The 21,463-nt window shown below is 45.8% G+C and overlaps 1 protein-coding gene and 1 non-coding gene across 6 annotated transcripts in view; both read right to left on the bottom strand.

Moving 5' to 3' along the window:
* The window catches only part of ASAP1 (ArfGAP with SH3 domain, ankyrin repeat and PH domain 1), a 222,158-nt gene extending 202,409 nt beyond the window's left edge, over positions 1-19,749 (bottom strand). For all 5 annotated transcript variants that reach the window (XM_018558673.1, XM_018558708.1, XM_018558717.1 and 2 more), the window contains exons 1-2: positions 19,663-19,749; positions 3,370-3,456 (exon numbers count right to left, since the gene is read on the bottom strand). In XM_018558673.1, coding sequence (XP_018414175.1) covers positions 3,370-3,428 — 59 coding nt within the window. In that variant the 5' untranslated portion in view covers positions 3,429-3,456; positions 19,663-19,749. The remainder of the gene's footprint in view (positions 1-3,369; positions 3,457-19,662) is intronic.
* TRNAC-GCA lies at positions 294-365 on the bottom strand. The gene has a single exon. It is a non-coding gene; the product is annotated as a tRNA-Cys (tRNA).
* Positions 19,750-21,463: the final 1,714 nt, after the last annotated feature.

Below are 21,463 nucleotides of genomic sequence, written 5' to 3'. Positions count from 1 at the left end.
ACCCGCCCCCCCCCCCCCCCCCCCCCCCCCTGCTCTGGCTGTGGTTTGCCTCTCGGCATCCTCATGTCTAATGGACCTGCATTGGGCCCTGGGGTGGATCGGCCACGCGGATCCGCCAACGTGAACAATCCCATACATAAATAACACATTTGTTTGATCATTGCTTTCTTCATTGATAGTGGTAAGCTGCCATCTTTACTTTCAAGCACCACTGTGGACAAGAGACCTCATGATCTTCAGTTGAATGGTGTAAGAAGACATTTTTTTTAAGCACCACTGTGCTTAAAGCCTACAGGGGGCACCCGGATTTGAACCAGGGACCTCTCGATCTGCAGTCGAATGCTCTACCACTGAGCTATACCCCCCTGATTGTGCTTTTTTTCCAAAAATTCGTTTTTTCTTTATAGCAATTTACATGTTACCATCTTCACTTTCAAAAAAAATTGGTGGACAATAGTTACAGGGGGCACCCAGATTCGAAACAGGGCCAGGGCACCTAGATTTGAACCAGGGATCTCCTGAGTCGCTGGCACACAGGTTTAATTTTGTTAAATATCTTAAATAACAAATTTCTTTGACTCTCTTTGGGTGCATAAAGAGCGCAGCGAGTCTCTACAGACAGTCAGCTTTGCCATCAGTGACTGGTCTGGGCTTCGTTTGTGACTAGTTTCAAGAAGATGGATTTGTGTCAAAAGAGAATCAATCTGTTGCTGGCGTTGGCGCTTGACTCGAGTCCCCATCTTAACGAAGGAACCCCTAATGAATGCCTTGTGTGCCTCCGAAATCGAGTAAGGGGAACAATCCGAGGCCTGATTTAGTGAGCAGTAGCTGCGCAAGTCATCCTCAATTTCCCCCGCAAGGGTCGGGTCCTGAATGAGGGACTCGTTCAGACGCCAACGCCACGATCCGGTACCAGTCGTGCCCACATCTAATTGAATCTGTACGGGGGCATGATCAGAAAGGTGCACGTCAGGCGGGAGGTCGTTGCCCGAGTCCCGGTCTGCATCCCGGTCTAGGTCAAAGAGGTCGGTGGAATCTGCCGGCGAGGCGCTGCGAGCTGGGGAATCCCGCCTACGAGACCTGTGGGGGGACACAGGAGCAGAGGCCGTCAGCGCCATCTTGGCACCGCTGCGGGTCATAGAAGCCGAGGCTCGGGGAGCAAAAAAATGCTGGATGGGATCGTCTTGGGTCAGGCGCTTGTTACCTCCATCCTTCCCCCGTTTAGACATGTTGATCGTGGGGTTCGTACTGGTTTATAAGTCTTTGAAATAGTGCAAAACGTGAGCGGGTGTCTCGGAGCTCTCTCAGTGTGCTCCTCACGCCGCCATGTCCAGGACACGCCCCTTCTTTGACTTTTGATCATTGCTTTCTTCATTGATAGTTGTAAGCTGCCATCTTTTTTTAGCAAATCATTTTTATTGGTATATAATACATAAGTTGCAATACAAGTATAGCCCCCTGAGTGGGCGCAACAGAACATGTCAGAAAATGAACATCAAACATCCTAGCACATGTCTATACATATGTCTATAACTGTCTATATATATATATATATGAGTCTTGAATTAACCAGTACCCAACACAATCGTATTAAAACTAGTTGCAATTCCCCGTCCTTGGCTATAAAGGAATGTCTACACCCCCCTAAGAACATCATTGGAATGCGATCTTTACCGCGTTTCAGAGAAATCGGAAACAGAAGGCATAGATTTAGTAGATGTAGTAGAATTAGTCAAATAAAAAATAAAATTAAGAAATACAATATAAGCAAAGACAAGAAAAGACAGGACCAGCCCGAGACCACTCATTTGTATCCCACCCAGTGAGCCCTAAAGAACATCCAAGGGACCCAGAGATCCTGCTATCTTGGACTCTAGATACCACTTCGTATATTGGAATAACGACATTAGATCTTTCAATTGTCTTATCGGTAATTCCGTCCCCAAAGCTGCCATCTTTACTTTCAAGCACCACTGTGGACAAGAGACCTCATGATCTTCAGTTGAATGGTGCAAGAGAACATTTTTTTAAGCACCACTGAGCTTAAAGCCTACAGGGGGCACCCGGATTTGAACCAGGGACCTCTTGAATCTTTTCTTTCAAAAATATTGGTGGACAATAGGTAAATGATCATTGCTTTCTTCATTGATAGTGGGGTATAGCTCTACCACTGAGCTATACCCCCCTTATTGTGCTGTTGTTCTGAAAATTGTTTTTTTTTTATAGCAATTTAGAAGTTGCCATATTTTTTTTTCAAAAATATTGGTGGACAATAGGTAAAGGGTGCACCTAGATGCGAAACAGGGCCAGGACACCTAGATTCGAACCAGGGACCTCTTGAATTCTTTCAAAAATATTGGTGGACAATAGTTACAGGGGGCACCTAGATTCGAACCAGGGACCTAAATTTCTCCCTGACCCTTTTTTGCCGCGCTGATCAGTGCGGTTTCCATACAGCTTTCCATAGAAACGAGATGTTCAGCGCTTCTTTGCTCAGAGATGGGCTTTAAAGGAGAACTATGGGGTTAGGGCTTTTCCTCATAGTTCTCCTGGGGGTAACGGGAGGACACAAACTAGCGTCCTCCCTACAGCTACAGCTCGCGGTATACTGAGACACCACAGCTGAAAAGGATCCCGACAATTATGTCTGGATCCAACCAGCTGCGCGAGTGACGCCAGCTGTACCCGCCCCTCCCCCGTCTGTTCCGCCAGTCAGCGCTGGAGGATCGGAGCGGGGAGGGGGGAATCCAGTCCCTCCCCTGTCATGGCTCTCTGCAGTGACAGGATCGAAAAGTGAGCGAGCGTCGGTATGATCGCTCACTTCCCGATCTACTGAGCCGACCTCTGATAGTCTCATTGTCACAGGTCGGCTATAACTATGAGGATGAGTGAAAAAATCACGCACCTCATAGTTCTCCTTTAAGGGTAAAATAAAAGTTCGACTCCAGGCAAACTTTTTTACATTTTGGATAGAGTGGAGAAGGGATATAACTTGTGTCACCAAGAACCACAAAATCTGCTTAATTCCTAAAATTGGGCTTTGCCCCGCCCCCTCCCACCTTGAGTGTCTTATGATTGGCCTATAATTGTGATGTGTGGGCGAGGGAGGGTTCAGGTTTGTATAATTGATCGGCCCTTATTTAGAGCTTCTGGGGCGCAATCAGGGATAAGCCAAGGTACCTTCAAGCACATCCAGGTGCCAGCTTTACAATCATAATGGCAGTTTGTTAAGTTTATCCTCGGGACATGCATACTTTATATCATTTCATTTTTCTTTGAAAATGAATGAATCATTTCCATAACCAGAGCCGAGTCTGACGAGTTTCACAGGGTCTAAATAATAACGATTTGAAATAAGAGGTCACCTACCGACTCCATAATGAATCTCTAGAGGAAAAACTCGAGAGCCTGGACGCTGATGATCGCATGTCTCAGCTGTCACCGCCTGCGAATGACCTGTAGCACAAGCGAGAAAAGGATTATTACACAATGGCTCCAAATTACGGCAATTTGCTTGTTTTCATGCGGCTGACGGTATGCTGCTGAAAAACATAAAGAATGACTCACGATATTTAATGGGAATCAAGTTTCAATGGGCGCAGAGATGCAGTTATTATATTACAAATGAGTGCAAATGCTTGCTGGCTTTTTCATCATCGATCCCCCAAGCTAAGTTAGCATCAAGACACGCAGAGCTTTGGATACACATCTGGCCCAGGAATTGTGGGATATCTATAATTCAGAGGAAATCCTGCACAGGAGGAAATAAGGACGCAATTTCATGACTACTTTTACTTAGCAAAATAAAAATGTAAAAATTAAAGCTGAACTCCAGGCAGATATAAAAGACATAAATGAATGTAGCTCTGTAATCAATAATGCATCAGAAAATGATTTTTTTTAATGCAAGCAGTCCACCCTGCATCTGACAGTCCTTGTAAAGCAGGGCTGGAGCGTGAGAGTAAGAAGCACCTTGCTTGAAAGCTGGTTATGAGTTGATAAGTGCGTTTGCCATTTGTTTTGCTTGACTGATTTGGTGCAGTGACACACTGGGGGTCTCAGCTGCCGTTGTGATGTGCGGGGTCTCCTGTGTGTCCCCATGCCTTTAAAGAGGTTGGGCTGCCTCCTGGCGAACCTGCACCCAATGTATCTTTTGCTACATGTGCTCCAAGATGGAGATTCTCATAGGTTAGAGTTAGGACCGCACTACACAGAGGGGCCTTGATGAGGCAGTGTGGCTTTCACATATTCTGCAGAAGACGTGTATCTAAAACCTCTGTTTTTAACCTTAGCGGTTAGACAGGTTTTTTTTTTTTGGCATGCTGGCTGGTGAGCGGGCTGGGAAACTTTTTGCTGATATATCTTGAAGAAGGGACTCTGTGTGGCCCCAAAACGTTGGCTAATTGACGCTTGTGACATGTTTCACCAATAAATAATCAATAAAATTGAATGCTTTTAAATGAGAGCTGGTGATCTCAGTGTCTACGATTTTGGAAAACATCCATATAATAACTACGAGCGTGGTGCTCGCAGTGGTGCCATCCATGTAATCACTACGGGCATGGTGCTCGTAGTGATTACATGGATGACACCGTGTTTTCCAAAATCGTAGAGACGGAGATCACCACCACTTATTCGAAAGCATTCAATTCTATTGATAATTTATTGTTGAACAACGTACTAATCAAGGTCCAATCACTGTAAGGAGTGCAGGTGACACATTATAACACTACATGGTCACCTAAGGAGTGAACATGTCTCTCTTCCAAAGCCAAGACCAACAGCCCGGCAATGTCTGCAGAAGTATAAACACCTAATTCGGTGATATATAATACGACTTATTTTGCTGGGAAGAAGAAAGAAATATTCAAGTGTGAATTGTTCAGAAGTTACGAAGGAGGGAAGTAATTTCACTTTCGTGTCTTTCAATAGGAAATGAGTAATATGAGGGAAATATTTGTTATGTAAATGTCACGCTGAGGGTTTATTGTGCCGTTGTTTCTCTGCATAGGCATGCTAATATCTTGTTATTGTGCCCTTTGATGATTTAACAGATACGTCTTTTTTGTTGTATTGTTTTTCAATGTCTATGTAAGCGATCCCCTGTAACTGCGCATGCGCCAAGTGCGCATTGCCGTTCCAGCGAGAAACGCGCCATTCCACGCATGCGCAGAAGATCACCTCCAAAATGGCTCACAGGAAGTGACACATCAACCTACTTCCCCTATATAAACCTGGATCGAACACCACCATATTGCTGGATTTTCTTTTAGCTCTCCCGTGTTCCTGTTTTCCTGTGGTATTCTTCTTGCCTTGCTTTGACCCGGATTGGACCTGACGATTCTTGCTTGCTGCCTACCCCCGACCTCGGATTTGATTACTGGACTTTGATTTTGCCTGACCCTTCTGTACTGCGATTGCTCGATTGGATCTGACCCCGGCTTGATTACTTGGATTTCGTTTACCAGCATCCCTGGATTCTCGGCTTGCACGGTGTCATCACCACTGGCACTCGTGCCACTCGCTGTCCACTTGGACTCTGTCCCCAACCTCAGAGTTCTTGGGACACGAGGTGTAAGGGAGGCCTCCACACACTCAGTCTCTAACCAGGTACGTGATAGTCTACAATAAAACTCCTAAACTAGGAGAGACTTTTATATATTTCAGCAATTTCAAGGGGGAAACCCGACCATGACATGGTGAGCGGAAGGCAATAGGTTGCAATGCGTTATTTTGAATCTGTAGAATTGTTACCAAAAAGTTAATTTCATAATATTGAATAGTTACAAACCTCACTTAGGCTCATTTACTCATTATGAGCCAAGAGTTGGGTTTTAAATGGAAATTATGATGGTTTATCAATTTTATTTAAAACTTTTGATACCATATTAGTGACCACCAACATGTTACAAGAGACTGTAAAGCCCTCGACACACTGCATGCAAAGCCGTGCAGAGCAAAGCAAAGCTGTCAGGCACAGAGCTTTGCATGCAGTGTGTTAGCTGAGTGCAGGCAGATGAATGACAGCATCTTCAGCCAATCGGCTCCTGCGTAACAACCGGATGGAGTTCGCATCGTGACACACGGGTTTATACGCGCGAGCCGATTGGCTGAAGATGAAATCATGCTCATCTATGTGAGCTCTCGCAAGCTGACGTCCCGGAGAGAGAAAATTACATGACACACTGCATGCGAAGGTAGCGAGTGACCGCTCTGCTTCGCGTGCAATGTGTTACAGCCTTAAAGTCCGTGACACATTGCATGCGGAGTGGTGGCACACGGACCTTCGCATGCAGTGTGTCTTTTAATTTTCGCTGGCTCGCATAGCTGAACATGCTGAGATGAAAAATGTCATCTTTAGCCAATCGGCTTATCGTGAGTATATACCCGTGTGTCAGGATACGACGTCCATTGAGTTCAATGATTGGCTGAAGAAGTAGTCTTTCATCTGGCCGCTCTGCTCTCACACACTGCATGTGAATGTCCATTCCTCACAGCTTTGCTTTGCTCTGCATGGCTTCTTATACAGTGTGCCACGGGCTTTAGTCACCATCATATCACAAGCAACCACCAACATGATACAAATAAAGCCTAATGACTACTAGGGATAAGTGATTTTTTTAAAATTGATTTTGCTGCAAAATTACCAATTTTACCATGAATGGGCAAAGTGCCAGAGTCTCTCCAATGGAATCATTCATTACAATAAAAAAATATTTTTTTTCATATACTGTATGATATATGATAGTTGCTTTTTGGTAAAATTTATAGGGAAATATTACTAAATGATAACTTTTGACTGAAATCTAGTCGAAAGTATAGATCAGTGCAGTAATAGCAAGTAGGGTAGTGTGTGTCTGTGCAGTGGCAGGGATTGTGGTTATTCATGTAGGTGTAGTGGCAGTGAGTGGGGTTGTGCCTCTTGTTGCAATGGCAATGAGTAGGGTCGTGTGTATTGCTGAAATAGCAATGAGTAGGTTTGTGCATGTTGCATGTTGCCACTTCAGCAACACGCACAACCCCACTCGCTGCCACTGCAGCAACATGCACTACCCTACTCATTGCCATTGCAGCAACATGCACAGCCCCGCTCACTGTCACTACAGCATTATGCACCACCCTACTTATTGCCATTGCAACATCACACACAACCCCACTCTTTGGCCTCCCAGCAACATGCACAAGTCAATTCATTGCCATTACGGCAACACTCATGACCCTGTATGACCCTGCTCATTGCCATTTCAGCAACACACACAAGCCTGCTCATTGCCATTGCAACAACATGCACAGCCCTACTCTGCCATTGCAGCAACATGCACAATGGCAATGAGCAGGCTTGTGTGTGTTGCTGAAATGGCAATGAGCAGGGTCATACAGGGTCATGAGTGTTGCCGTAATGGCAATGAATTGACTTGTGCATGTTGCTGGGAGGCCAAAGAGTGGGGTTGTGTGTGATGTTGCAATGGCAATAAGTAGGGTGGTGCATAATGCTGTAGTGACAGTGAGCGGGGCTGTGCATGTTGCTGCAATGGCAATGAGTAGGGTAGTGCATGTTGCTGCAGTGGCAGCGAGTGGGGTTGTGCGTGCTGCTGAAGTGGCAGCAAGTGGGGTCATGCATGTTCCTGCAATGGCAATACATAGGGTTGTTCGTGCTGGTGCAATGGCAATGTGTAGGGTGGTGCACGTTGCCGCAGTGGCAGTGAGTGAGGTTGTGCATTTCACTGCAATTACAATGAATAGGTATAAATTGTGCATGTTGGTGCAGTGGTGGCGATTGGGATTTCCAATGTTAGTGCAGTGGTGAGTGGGGCCAGTGGCGCAAATGGAGTTATCAACGTGCCCTTGGAAATGACTACAATACGCCTCATCTGACAATGGTGAAAACTACGGATATGACCTGTGGTACACATTGGCTGTGATAGCTTTTGTGTAAGGCCGGCACATTGCCCAAAGCTGCTTTACAACTCTCCTCATTAAGACAAAAAAAAATGTTTTGGTGAATTTCCAGCAATGATTTCTAAAGTTGTTTCTCCTTTTCAGATGACTCTGACCTATCTAAACAGGCAGTTATTGATCCTCCTGGCGGCCGCTGAGGACTCACGTGAGGCTTAGCGCACTGGAAAGAAAAGTAAAAAAAATACAAAGCACACAAAATCATCTGCCTGTGTTATTCTTGCACTTCAGCGGCCAGGTCTGAATTATTCAGAGGAGAGATCTGGTTACTGTGAGATCACACACATGGCACGTGGCCATTCGCCTCTATGTTTTTCTGCTCTGCACATGAAAACAACTGCAGTTTGTACTGGCTGAACCCTCTATAAGCATCTTGCACTGTCTGTGGCCTCTTTCTTCCTGCAGCCTGTACTTTGTGCATCCCCTGTCTCCCTGCAGCTTGTATTTGCAGCAACCCCCTCCCCCCACTTTATGCAGACTGTACTCCATAAACCCTCTGTCTCCCTGAAGCCTATATGTGCATCCTTTATCTGCATCTGCTTTCTTCCATTAGTTCTTCTGCAGCTTAGGGCACACCTTCTGTCCCTGCATCCCCTGACTCCCTGCGGTTGGTAATTTGCTCCCTGTACTCTGCGTTTCACTGTAACTTGAATGTCCTGACCCTGCATATCAAATGAACAGGAATCACCAGCACTCAGTGGAAAATATTCAAATGATAAAGTCCATTTAATCGGACAAATCATCATACATGTTGCAATAATTATAACCGACGTTTCGGGGCCACAGAGGGACCCTTCCTCAGGGCAACAATGTTACATTGTGTGTTGGTGTGTTACATTGTAACACACCAACACAAGGAAGGAGTTACTGCCCTGACTTGTGTGTTTTGATTTCCACTTGAGCTATTAGGTTCTGTTAACAACAGATAAGGATTGCCAGAGAGTCTTACCTAGGGCACCATGGTATGGCTAACAACGAGCACACCAAATATAAACATGCAATCTTTTATGTTTGCCTGATTTAAAAGAAAAAAACCCCTCAAAAGTGTACATTTTAGTCCTGATCATAGAAAATAAATTCCCATATAATGGTAGCCGCTGTAATATTCAGTATGCTACACAGATGGTGAATGCCACTGAGACCATGAATGTTCCTTTCAAGAATTTTTGGTGTATGTGATCTTCTGTTTGTGAATATCTGAGAGAATCCTGCTGGCAAATGCGTCTTTATAACTGCAGTGAACTGGAGCTAATGATCCGGCAGATGAATGTGTGCTGCTACTTAATAAATATTTCTGCATAGCTGTAGCAGTGCATCTGAGAGATCTTTAGATTTTTGAAAGTATTCCTCAGTAATCAATGTGCTGAAATGACAATCGATAGACTCATGCACGGCAAATGATCTCATAATGATGTAATGTCACATTTTATATGTTTACACCAAATTAGCTTTCCCCAGATAGTGATATGTAATATAAGTTAGGCAATCGTACTGGAGAGTTGCTGAATGATTGACACCTATATGTCACCCAGCATGGCATCAGATGAATAATGCCATCCGTTACTGGGAAAGGAGGGATGATGTCATTGGATTCCGATAGACTACCCATACACAGCTTTAATTTCTGATGATTTCTGATGAATCGGCTGAAATCCAAGCCATGGGTGTGTTGGCTCAACAAGTGTCAATTTATAAGTCAACTTAGCCAGATGGAAATTTCTTGGCTGAACAGTGACTGCATCCAATCACGGCATCCAGTCACTGTTTGGGTATTCAGTGTATGGGTGTTGCAGAAGCTTGAATACAATAGCAGTTAGCAGAGATTTCTCCGTCCATGCTGCTTAGTGTGGATGGGGGGATTGAGTGATTTTCTCCCGTTCAGCCTGTGTACGTCTATAGCTAGCTTAAAGTGACATTAAACCCTCAGATTTTTTAACATAAAACAATACTGTAATGTGCGCCTTAGTGTAATCCATGTTTGTTTCCCTTCTCTTTGCTGCTCTTCCTTTTAAATCTGTTATCATGCTGGGCAGAACTTCTGTTTTGCAGCAGACTGAAATGGATACATGGTGTCTGTGTGTAAGTTTGCAACCTGAGCCAGCACTACAGGAAGAGGCACTCAGCTGCAAAGGGAAGTTCTCCCCTAGCATGATAACAGATTTAAAAGGAAGAGCAGCAAAGAGAAGGGAAACTACCATGGATTACAGTAAGGCACACATTACAGTATTGGTTTATGTTAAAAAATCTGAGGGTTTAATGTCACTTTAAGTACCAACATTTAAAGTGCTGTTCACATTTGCCGTGAACGTGCAACGTGTTTCTGTGTATCAGCATCAGGAAGCTCATTCATTTTCAAAATCTGTGACTTAAGAGAGGGACCAATGAAGAGCTTACAACATCCTCTATGCACAAGCACTGCTAGATAAGACAGAAAGAGTAATGGCTTTGGCTGCTGATACACCTTTTAGATTTCTCTTGTTTAGGGCCCAGTCACACCAAATCCAATGCGTTCCGGTGTGGTTCGAGCCCATGCTTGCAGCATGCCGCAGTTTTCAGATCCCACTGCACTGGGGTCTGAAAACTCGAACGTACCTGTACCTCGCATTCCGATGCGGGCAAAAGTTGATTGAAAAAACGACTTTTGTCAAGCTAGGTGGTGCCCACAAGGCCACACAAAGCTCAAATTAAGGCGGCAGGAAATGTTTGGCTAGGTTTGCCTTAAAGGAGAATTATGAGGAGAGTGAAATACACTCAACCCCAGACACTGAAGCTGTCACACGTCGGCTCTATTGATCGAGAAGTGAGCAATCACATACCGCTGATTGCTCGGTTCCTGATCTTCTCCATACAGAGAGCTTGGGAGGTGGGCCCAAGATAAAATCTTGCACCAGGGCCCTTTGGTTATTAGGTCCGCCACTGCAGAGAGCAATGTCTGTCAGTCACTGCAACTCGCAGGGATTCCCCCCTTCCTTCTCTCTTCCTCCAGCGCGGACTGGAGGGACAGACAGGGTAAGGTGCAGGCTCCTCTGCCTCTAGAGAGGCAAAGCCAGCTGTCAATCAGGTGGTGGAGTGGATTCTAGCAATACTGTTGGGATCTTTCCCTGCAGCGTGGCTCTGTGCTGTCAGCATATAGCGGGCAAAAGCCCGCTATATACTGGATTTTAGGTCACAGGAAGACATAGTAAATGTCCTCCTGTTAACCTAAACAGAACTATTGCCAAAAAAGTAGAGCCGTAGTTCTCCCTTAAGAGTTTGTCTACACTAAAGTCAAAGGTTTGTGGACACTTGACCATCATACCTACAGATAATTGTTGTGGATTAAATTCCAAAGCCATGACCATTATTATGGAGTCCCCACACCATACCGCTTTGTGGCTATAACAGCCTCCACTCTATTGGGAAGGTTTTCCCAATAGAGTGCCGATGTTGGATGAGAAGACCTGGCTAACAATCAGTGTTCCAAGTAATTCCAAAGGTGTTCAGTAGGGTTGAGGTCAGGTACTGATGTTGGATGAGAAGACCTGGCTCATAATTGTCCTTCCAATTCATCCCAAAGGTGTTCAGTAGGGTTGAGCCCAGGTACTGATGTTGGATGAGAAGACCTGGCTCACAATTGTCCTTCAAATTCATCCCAAAGGTGTTCATTATGGTTGAGGTCAGGTACTGATGTTGGATGAGAAGACCTGGGTCATAATTGTCCTTCCAATTCATCCCAAAGGCGTTCAGTAAGGTTAAGGTCAGGTACTGATGTTGGATGAGAAGACCTGGGTCATAATTGTCCTTCCAATTCATCCCAAAGGTGTTCATTATGGTTGAGGTCAGGTACTGATGTTGGATGAGAAGACCTGGCTCATAATTGTCCTTCCAATTCATCCCAAAAGTGTTCAGTAGGGTTGAGGTCAGGTACTGATGTTGGATGAGAAGACATGGCTCACAATTGTCCTTCCAATTCATCCCAAAGGTGTTTGGTAGGGTTGAGCCCAGGTACTGATGTTGGATGAGAAGACCTGGCTCATAATTGTCCTTCCAATTCATCCCAAAGGCGTTCAGCAAGGTTGAGGTCAGGTACTGATGTTGGATAAGACCTGGCTCACAATTGTCCTTCCAATTCATCCCAAAGGCGTTCAGTAAGGTTGAGGTAAGGGCTCTTTGAAGGCTCCTTGAGTTCTTCAACCAAGCTCATCTAACCATATCTTTATGGCGCTGGATGTGTGCTCAGAGGTGCCCACATATCTTTGGATATATAGGTAGGTGTTATGCTCAGGAGTCCACAAACGTTTGACCATAGAGTGTATCTCACCAGCTAGCATTCTTCCCAGGCTTCAGGAACATGCTCATTTAAAAAAAACAAAGTGCACATTGTTCTGCCAATGGACTGACCATTAGTCCCTTCAAGGACTTCCACCCCTGTGGAGATTCAGCAGTACTCTCTGTATTGTCTTGTACTACAGTTTATATTTTCTGCACCGTGCTGTTGTAGGAATACAGATTCAGTGAAGAGTTTGGTTATAATACATGACCACCTAGTGGCCATTTGGGGCATTGCTACTACTTTCCTTAGCTCACGTGTAATCGTTGGATAAGTACTTAACGTCTAATTACAGCCCAAACACATGCATGTATGCAGGAAGTGGCTGCAAAGAGGCTGTAGGAAATCAGCAGCACTGAGACAAAGGATGAATAAAGGTGATTTTTTTCCCCTGTTAATTAAACATGGTGATTGTTTATAACACACAGAGCATCAGCATAGTAATCATCATTCAGTTCGGGTTTTACATCCTTTAAGATTCATTCACATGAGTGTAGCAGCCGTGTAACATCGCACTATTTACTTATTTATTTATACTTCTATCATTTCATTCTGCTCACCATGGAGCGTTGTGGCTTGCTGCATTTTTAAGCAACACACATCACCGCACATGTATGGTATAAACAGGGCACATAGAGAACAATTCAGCTTGCGTGTTAATGAGCACCTGGTGTGCAAGTAGCAAACCCGTAATCTCTGACCATATCTTGTAGCAAGCCCATAGTCTCTGACCATCTCTTGTAGCAAGCGAGTAGTCTCTGACCATCTCGTGTAGCAAGCGAGTAGTCTCTGACCATCTCGTGTAGCAAGCCTGTAGTCTCTGACCATATCTTGGTGCAAACCTGTAGTCTCTGACCATCTCATGCAGCAAACATGTAGTCTCTGACCATCTCGTGTAGCAAGCCTGTAGTCTCTGACCATATCTTGGTGCATGCCTGTAGTCTATGACCATCTCTTCTAGCAAGCCTGTAGTCTCTGACCATCTCGTGTAGCAAGCCTGTAGTCTCTGATCATCTCGTGTAGCAAGCCTGTAGTCTCTGACCATCTCGTGTAGCAAGCCTGTAGTCTCTGACCATATCTTGGTGCAAACCTGTAGTCTCTGACCATCTCATGCAGCAAACCTGTAGTCTCTGACCATCTCGTGTAGCAAGCCTGTAGTCTCTGACCATATCTTGGTGCATGCCTGTAGTCTATGACCATCTCTTCTAGCAAGCCTGTAGTCTCTGACCATCTCGTGTAGCAAGCCTGTAGTCTCTGACCATCTCGTGTAGCAAGCCTGTAGTCTCTGACCATCTCGTGTAGCAAGCCTGTAGTCTCTGACCATATCTTGGTGCAAACCTGTAGTCTCTGACCATCTCATGCAGCAAACATGTAGTCTCTGACCATCTCGTGTAGCAAGCCTGTAGTCTCTGACCATATCTTGGTGCATGCCTGTAGTCTATGACCATCTCTTCTAGCAAGCCTGTAGTCTCTGACCATCTCGTGTAGCAAGCCTGTAGTCTCTGATCATCTCGTGTAGCAAGCCTGTAGTCTCTGACCATCTCGTGTAGCAAGCCTGTAGTCTCTGACCATATCTTGGTGCAAACCTGTAGTCTCTGACCATCTCATGCAGCAAACCTGTAGTCTCTGACCATCTCGTGTAGCAAGCCTGTAGTCTCTGACCATATCTTGGTGCATGCCTGTATTCTCTGACTATCTCATGTAGCAAGTCTGTATTCTCTGACTATCTCATGTAGCAAGCCTGTAGTCTCTGACCATCCTTTGTAGCAAGCCTGTAGTCTCTGACCATCCCTTGTAGCAAGCCTGTAGTCTCTGACCATCTCTTGTAGCAAGCCTGTAGTCTCTGACCATCTCTTGTAGTATGCCTGTGGTCTCTGACCATCTCTTGTAGTATGCCTGTAGTCTCTGACCATCTCTTGTAATAAGCCTGTAGTCTCTGACCCTCTCTTGGTGCAAACCTGTAGTCAATGACCATGTCTTGTAGCAAGCCTGTAGTCTCTTACCATCTCATGTACCAAGTCTATGGTCTCTGACCATCTTTTGTAGCAAGTCTGTAGTCTCTGACTATCTCATGTAGCAAGCCCGTAGTCTTTGACCATCTCTTTCTAGCAAGCCCACAGACTCTGACAATCTCTTGTAGCAAGCCTGTAGTCTCTGACCATCTCTTGTAGCAAGCCCATAGTCTCTGACCATCTCTTGTAGAAAGCCTGTAGTCTCTGACCATCCCGTGCTACAAGCCCATAGTCCCTGACTACATCCTGTTGTATGTCTGGCTTCCGATAACATTATATACACTGTGGCCCTTTAGGGGTGTCAGGGACTGCATTGAGGACCCCTTTATCAATGAAACTAGCCACCACTGCCTCAAGGTTCTATAATATTGGCACTTACTGATAAGATTGCTCACACGCAGCTCATATGATGCACACACTGTATATATCTACTGGAAGAAAATGTGACAACGCCTCTCGCTCCCCTTGAAGAATTGTGGAGGAGAGCTTCGTCCAGTCATTTGTCATAGTACGCACTGATCTCGTGCTTCCAGCTGGACAACATCTGCTCCGGGGTCCCCCCTGTACACTGGCCAGAGCTTCCTCCATCTCCCAGCCTCTCCATGTCACCAACACTCAGCTCATTAAAGAGGCAGGATAGTGTTACACGCATGGAGCAGAAAACGAAGGGCCCAGAACACAGGATCATAAAAAGACTTTTCCTTCCTCTCATGTCCCCTACAAAGCAGCGTTTCCTGTGGCTGCCGAGCCTTTCCACTGAACAGCACAATGTCTCCCTGCTAAGTCCCATCATCACAGACACTTTCATTCTATATGTGAGGGAACGGCATTTATCACAGCCCAAGACATGAACTGTGCATGAGACATCTGTACAAAATTTTGCACTCTATGCACGAATTGGCATTTTTTTATTGAAATTTACCCACAGATTGCGGAGGGTGCAGGTTCCTTCGGGGGCCTTTTCCCGATGTGGGGGGGCGATTCTGTGCCCTTGTATAGGGTTCTCTGTCTCCCCCCAACTTGGGGGGTCTCTCTTTGGGAGAGCCCCCCACCTAGTACTGTGAGGGACGACCGGCCTTCGGGTTGGTGGACCAACAGACTCAACCCCTGTCAGGAGCCTTGCGCCCCGGGGGGTCGGGAAAGTAGGTCCCTTCTTGATTGAAGGACCAAGCACCCTTGTGCACGTTTTTGTGTACTGTGATTCCACGGTCCACTTTTTTTGTTCACAGGGGGAAGTTTGTTTACGATGCACGTTCCACGGGCTTCAAAAAAAATCTGTAAAAAATAAATCAAGTCAAATGGACGTGCTGTATTCTTCTTGAAGACGTTTAACTGGTCATCCAACCAGCTTTCTCACTTCTGAATGAATTCTAAAGTGAGAAAGCCGGTCGGATGACCAGAGAAACGTCTTCAAGAAAAATACAGCAAGTCCAGTTGCCTTGATTTATTTTGTACAGATATACCATGACCTTGAAGAATGAGAACCTTCACAGACATGTGCAAGAGACCATGCAGAGATTAAAGAGAACCTGTCACCAGACCATTCAGAGATTAAGGAGAACCTGTCACCAGATCATTCATTTGGGTACCGCCATCTTGGATGTGATATATCAGCAGCCACTCAATTGACACCATATATCAGGGGTAGGCAACCTTGGCACTCCAATTAAGGTGAAACTGTCAATCCCATCATGGTCTTGTCTCCGCCCCTGCTGTAATAAAGACCAGTCACTGCTGCTCTCTCTCCTGGTGCAGGGTGACTGGTCTTGTCTGCGCCTCCTCCGGCTGTAACAAAGACACCGCTCACTGCTGCTTTCTCTCCGTGTGCAAGGTGGCTGGTCTTGTCTCTGCCCCCTGCTATAGTGTTCTGCAGGCTGCCTGTAGTGGGTGGAGCTACTGGGCCCCTCCCACAGCTTTTTTCTCTGTACAGGTTATGTACAGTGATGATGTCACTGCTACATTCACAAGGTAATAACTGGATTTGGAAAGGCATTTGATGCACACAAAGTGGATTTATATCCTTTGTGGCTACTGAGGAATAGATTTCAATGAAAGCTGTTGTGCCCGGAGTTCACCTTTAACACTCATATGGGAATATAACGTGATTACATTATTCTCTGCCTGTGCTCCTATGGTGAGCTCTGTGTCCCATGTGTGATAGACACATTTACTGTATTGCTTTAACACTGATCATGTGATTACCGGAACATATCCAGCTGGACGGAGAAGTATCACACGGATCTGATAAAATGCAGAGACTATTGTAGCATGACAGTGTGTGAGATCACATGACAGTGTGTGAGATCACATGACTGTGTGTGAGATCACATGACGGTGTGTGAGATCACATGACGGTGTATGATATAACACGGCGGGGTAGACGCTGACACAAGCAGAGCAGTGTTAACATGTGATATCCCGTGTTATTTTTATAGAACTGAACCCGAGGATATATGAGGATTATGGATATATTAGATCTCCAACAATTGTGGATAGTCCTTCTTTCTCTAGATAAAAACAGTTTAAAAAACAAAAACTGTAAAGAAAAAAGTTAAATTGTATCGAAACACAAAAACAAAAATGTCGTATACTGCAGTCCTTAGATGTGGTGGCTGCATTAGTTTTCTTTTAGGTTCTTTTTCCTTTTTGTTCACCTGTTGATCCTGCCAGTACTCAGTGTGGGACCCCTCATCCCTCCCCAGCTGCAAAAAGCTCAGTGTGGGACCCCTCACCCCCCAATTGCACAGGGCTCAGTGTGGGCCCCCTTCCCCTCCAAGTGCACAGAGCTCAGTGTGGGCCCCCTTCCCCTCCAAGTGCACAGAGCTCAGTGTGGGCCCCCTTCCCCTCCAAGTGCACAGAGCTCAGTGTGGGCCCCCTTCCCCTCCAAGTGTACGGAGCTCAGTGTGCGCCCCCTTCCCCTCCAAGTGCACAGAGCTCAGTGTGGGCCCCCCTTCCCCTCCAAGTGTACAGAGCTCAGTGTGGGCCCCTTCCACTCCAAGTGCACAGAGCTCAGTGTGGGACACCCCCCTTCCTCATTGCACAAAGCTCAGTGTGGGTCCCCTCCCCCTCCGATGCTCTGAACTCAGTGTGCCCCCTCTCAGCCCCCTGTGCCTCCCTTCAGATTCCGTGTCACCCCCTCTGAAGGGGGAAAGGTTACAAAGTACTTTCCTCAGCTGATGTGGATGGATTTCTGGATACAATCTCCCAGGATACTTTGTAAAAGCCATCAATGTATTTACTACCATTAGCAGCCTTTCCTCTGATAAGAGGACGTGGTGGGCCTGCAGTGTCAGCATAGGAGAGGAAGAGATCCTTTCCTAACCTCCATCACCATATGATAATCCCCGGTGAGCCTGCCACGAAAGTTCTAGCTCAGGCACTTCCTGTTATGGAGTGACAACATCTGCTCCCAATTGACAGTGAGTCAATGGATTAGTCAATGGACTAGTGAGTCACTGTCTTAAAGGAACACTCCTGGATTTTTAAAAGTTAACCCTTGCAGAGGGGCTAACCCATGCACTGCAAGGGTTAATTGCTCGCTTTTTCTCTAGGAGCGATTCTAAAGATGAAATACTCAGCCGACCCTCGGTCCTATGGCAGTGACCGCTCACCTCTCCCCCTTCTCTACTCCGGCTGCAGTATGTCCCTTGGCATTATCATGTCTAGTATGCTATATTAGAAGTGATGACGTCACAGATACTTAGACCGCCAGAGCCTGGGGGAGAAGAGGCTGCGGGGACCAATCTAGCAGCCGGGGAGGACAGAGGATCAGGTGAGTCTATCTGCTTTATTTTTGCTCCCTAGACATATTGAGCAGTGCAAGGGTTAACTTTTAAAAATCCAGGAGTGTTCCTTTAAGACAGTGACTCACTAATAAAGTCCATTGGGAGCCCACACGAAAGGGTGACAACCCAGTAGAGCAATTGGAAGATACTGACAGATGTTGTCACACCATAATTGTGAAATTCCTGGAGTACTCCTTTAGGACTGAATCACTAATAATGTCCAATAGGCACCCATGTGACAGAGCGACACCCCAGCAGAACTTGGGTTGTCAATATTAGGGAAACCCGCTAAGAAATGGCATGTAGTCATCCCGGAAGTGCATATAGACAGGAAGTGGCTGCAAAAAAAGCTGCAGGAAGTCAGCAGCTCAGAGATGCAAATAGTGAATGAAAAAAAAAAACTATTATTTTAATGTTAGAAAATTAAAATTAAATACAAAAATTCTGTTTATGATGCACGGCGCTTTAGAAAAAATAAAACGTTATTAAGTTAGGGGGTCACCTCAACTTTAATCAGTCCAATCACTGAAATCTCAATATAAAAAGGATCAATAATCAAGAAATAATATCTCACTTCCTGTGCTCTTCCTGTGCTCTTGAGGTGTCACCCTCTCCTGAAGAAGTCTAATAGCACATGCCGGAGCACATGGCACAGGCAAGGTGAACCAAAAAAGCCGGACCGGAGCCATCATGTGCAGCTGATGCAAATCAGGAGATCAGCAGCCCTGAGGGAGATCTTCAATGTCTCCGATCATTTATTTCTATTGGTTGAACTCGACAGACTTGTGTCTTCTTTCAACCTGACCACATTAGACCTCATTCACACTTGCAACGAGCACGAACGCACGCATAAATTACGGCGCATCCAAGAAATGCGTAAAAAACACACGCCGCTCCTGCATTTTCTTTCATTGTTAATGGCGCCATAACCTGGAAAGCAAGACGCGTGTTGCTGCATGCACAAAAACACGCAAAGCCCAAACACCAGCCCATTGAAATGAACATGAGACAAATGCGCAAAATAAATAGACGCTACTCGTGTAGCAAGCGTAAAAGGGCTGTGATGCGCTTAAAAAAAAAAAACTTTATTGAAAGGTCACAAAGTGACATTTCATTAAGTTCTATGGGTACAGCGGGGTGCAAGGCGGCTGTAATGCGTCACATCACGCTGCGCTCAGTAGAAGAAGTACGTGCACTTTTTTCAGTGCACATTCATTGTGGTGATGTGAACCAACCCCATCCGTGACAATGTAAATTGCCTTGTGGCTGTATGCATGCATCTGGAGTGAACGGGCCCATCCAGTTAAGGTTTAACATCTACCTAAGAATAAGTTTCTATGGTGTGTTCCTGGAAAACAGGGGCATTTAACCAACCAGGACATCTTTAGAGGAAACCCATACAAGCACAGAGAGAACATGCACACTCCATGCACATAGTGCCCTGGTCGGGATATAAACCAGGGACGCCAGTGCTACAAGGCAGATGTGCTAACCACTAAGCCGCAGCTGCTCCATCCCTCCTCTGAGCTCCAGCCGAGGACCCAACTGGTCTTCAAAGTTAGACAATGCCCTGCAAACCACGCCTAGCCTGAGAACTTACCACAATGTGTTCAGCTCCAATTCCCATTCCAAGATTCCGTCCCGGATTAAAACCCATTATTCCATGTTCCACGGAGGGGGAAAAGGGGGGAACAAAGTCGACAGAAAGGCGCAGGACGGCTCGGCTACTCGAAATCCCGGCAAAGAAGCGGAATGGTAATCACACGGATCCCAGGCTGTGAGCGCAATCCAGACAATGGCTAAGCCGGAGAGGGTTGAATTGCATCCATTGAGCCTTTTCTCCAGCTGGAAGCGGACAGGAAGGAAAATCTTCTAGCATGTGAGAGAGAGAGAGAGAGAGGAGGAAAGAGGGGAAAAAAAAAGGAGCCTGCCTTTTGGAGAGCCCTGGGGTCGAGAGCAGGGATTTCAGGAAACCTGACAGTTGAACAGGAAATGTGCTCTGCTGTGCACACATTCCACAATGTGCAGAGATACGGGATCTGGGGAATTGCAGCTCTTCTTACACTAACGTGTCCTGATGCTGGCCTGGAAGAGCATTCCTATCCATTATTGAAGATACAATATTGTCCTGCGCTGAGGACTGTCTACCAGGGAGGCGGAGGTCATTAGACCGGCCATAATGAAGCTTTTAACAAAGTGATATTTTAGTTATAGGGAGAGCCCGGTGGGCTGAGTGCACCTCCCGCTTCCTATATGTCCGATGCCATGATTCCCAACCTGGGGTTTTCGGGTGCTCCTGTCTACCTTTGTGTGTCCGGGCTCCTCCTGATCCATAGGCAGGACCATCCCTATAATGAGTCCGTTGCCTCGCACGGCATCTCATTGGGCCACATGTCCAATAGACAGGTAAGCTGCGAAAAAATTTGGTTCGGTTCGAATATTTCGTTATTTCGGGATTCGGATCCGACATTTAACTTGCTTCGGGTTTCGGATTCGGACATAAACTGAATTTCGTTAGTTTCGGATCAGTTTATGAACGTTCGTTACGACTACCACATAAAACCCGTATACAGATATTAATACTAAAGCTGAGGCTCCCAGACCAGAATGGCATTCGGGATCTGAATTTCCAAATTGCATTGGGGAGCTCCGGAATGCCATTCGGGTCTGGGAGCCATATACATATATTACTAAAGCTGAGGCTCCCAGAGCCGAATGGCATTCGGGTCTAGGAGATTCAGCTTTCGTATTATATGTATATACTGTATATGGCTCCCATGTTGCCTGTAACGAAAATTCGTGTTAAGACCCATTCGGATGTATTAAACCGAAAAACACATCTGATTGGCCAGAAAAGTCACATGTCCGATTCAGTTTAGTTTTTGAGCGAAATTCGGGCGGGATCCGAAATTCGGAAACAGAAATTCGGATTCGGACGCATTGGGATTCAGAAATTTGGATGTGTCTGAATGTCCGATTTTCGGAAAAGTCATCCGAATTTTGATTTGGAAAGAAACGAATCGCACATGTCTAATGTCCAATAGGCTCAACAGGAAGTGAAAGGAAATCTCTCCAAAGGGAGGGAAATGCCTGGTGGTCACCAGAACTAATGTCACCATTGGAAGATTTCTTATCTATTCCTGTTCCGGTGACAGTAACAAAATAAAAACAAATGAAGCGCCACGGACGATCAATCCCCAGTGGGAAATCCTCTCAGGCACACTGCAGGACGCTGCCCCAAAGAAGCCGGGAGAGCTGAGAATCTAGAAAGTAAGCACAAAAGGGGCGCCTTCCTTGTGCTTACTTTCTACTGTTCCGGTGACAACCCAAAATGTGGCACTTTCTTTCCCTTTCACTGATAACGGTCACCAGAACAAACCGGGTGAATCTCCCTAATGGCA

The sequence above is a fragment of the Nanorana parkeri genome, unplaced genomic scaffold, assembly GCF_000935625.1.
Source record: "Nanorana parkeri isolate BGI_ZX_2015 unplaced genomic scaffold, ASM93562v1 scaffold15, whole genome shotgun sequence".
Classification (NCBI taxonomy): domain Eukaryota; kingdom Metazoa; phylum Chordata; class Amphibia; order Anura; family Dicroglossidae; genus Nanorana; species Nanorana parkeri.
The sequence above is the reverse complement of the archived record's forward strand: the minus strand, read 5'-3'. Positions and strand labels throughout refer to the sequence as shown.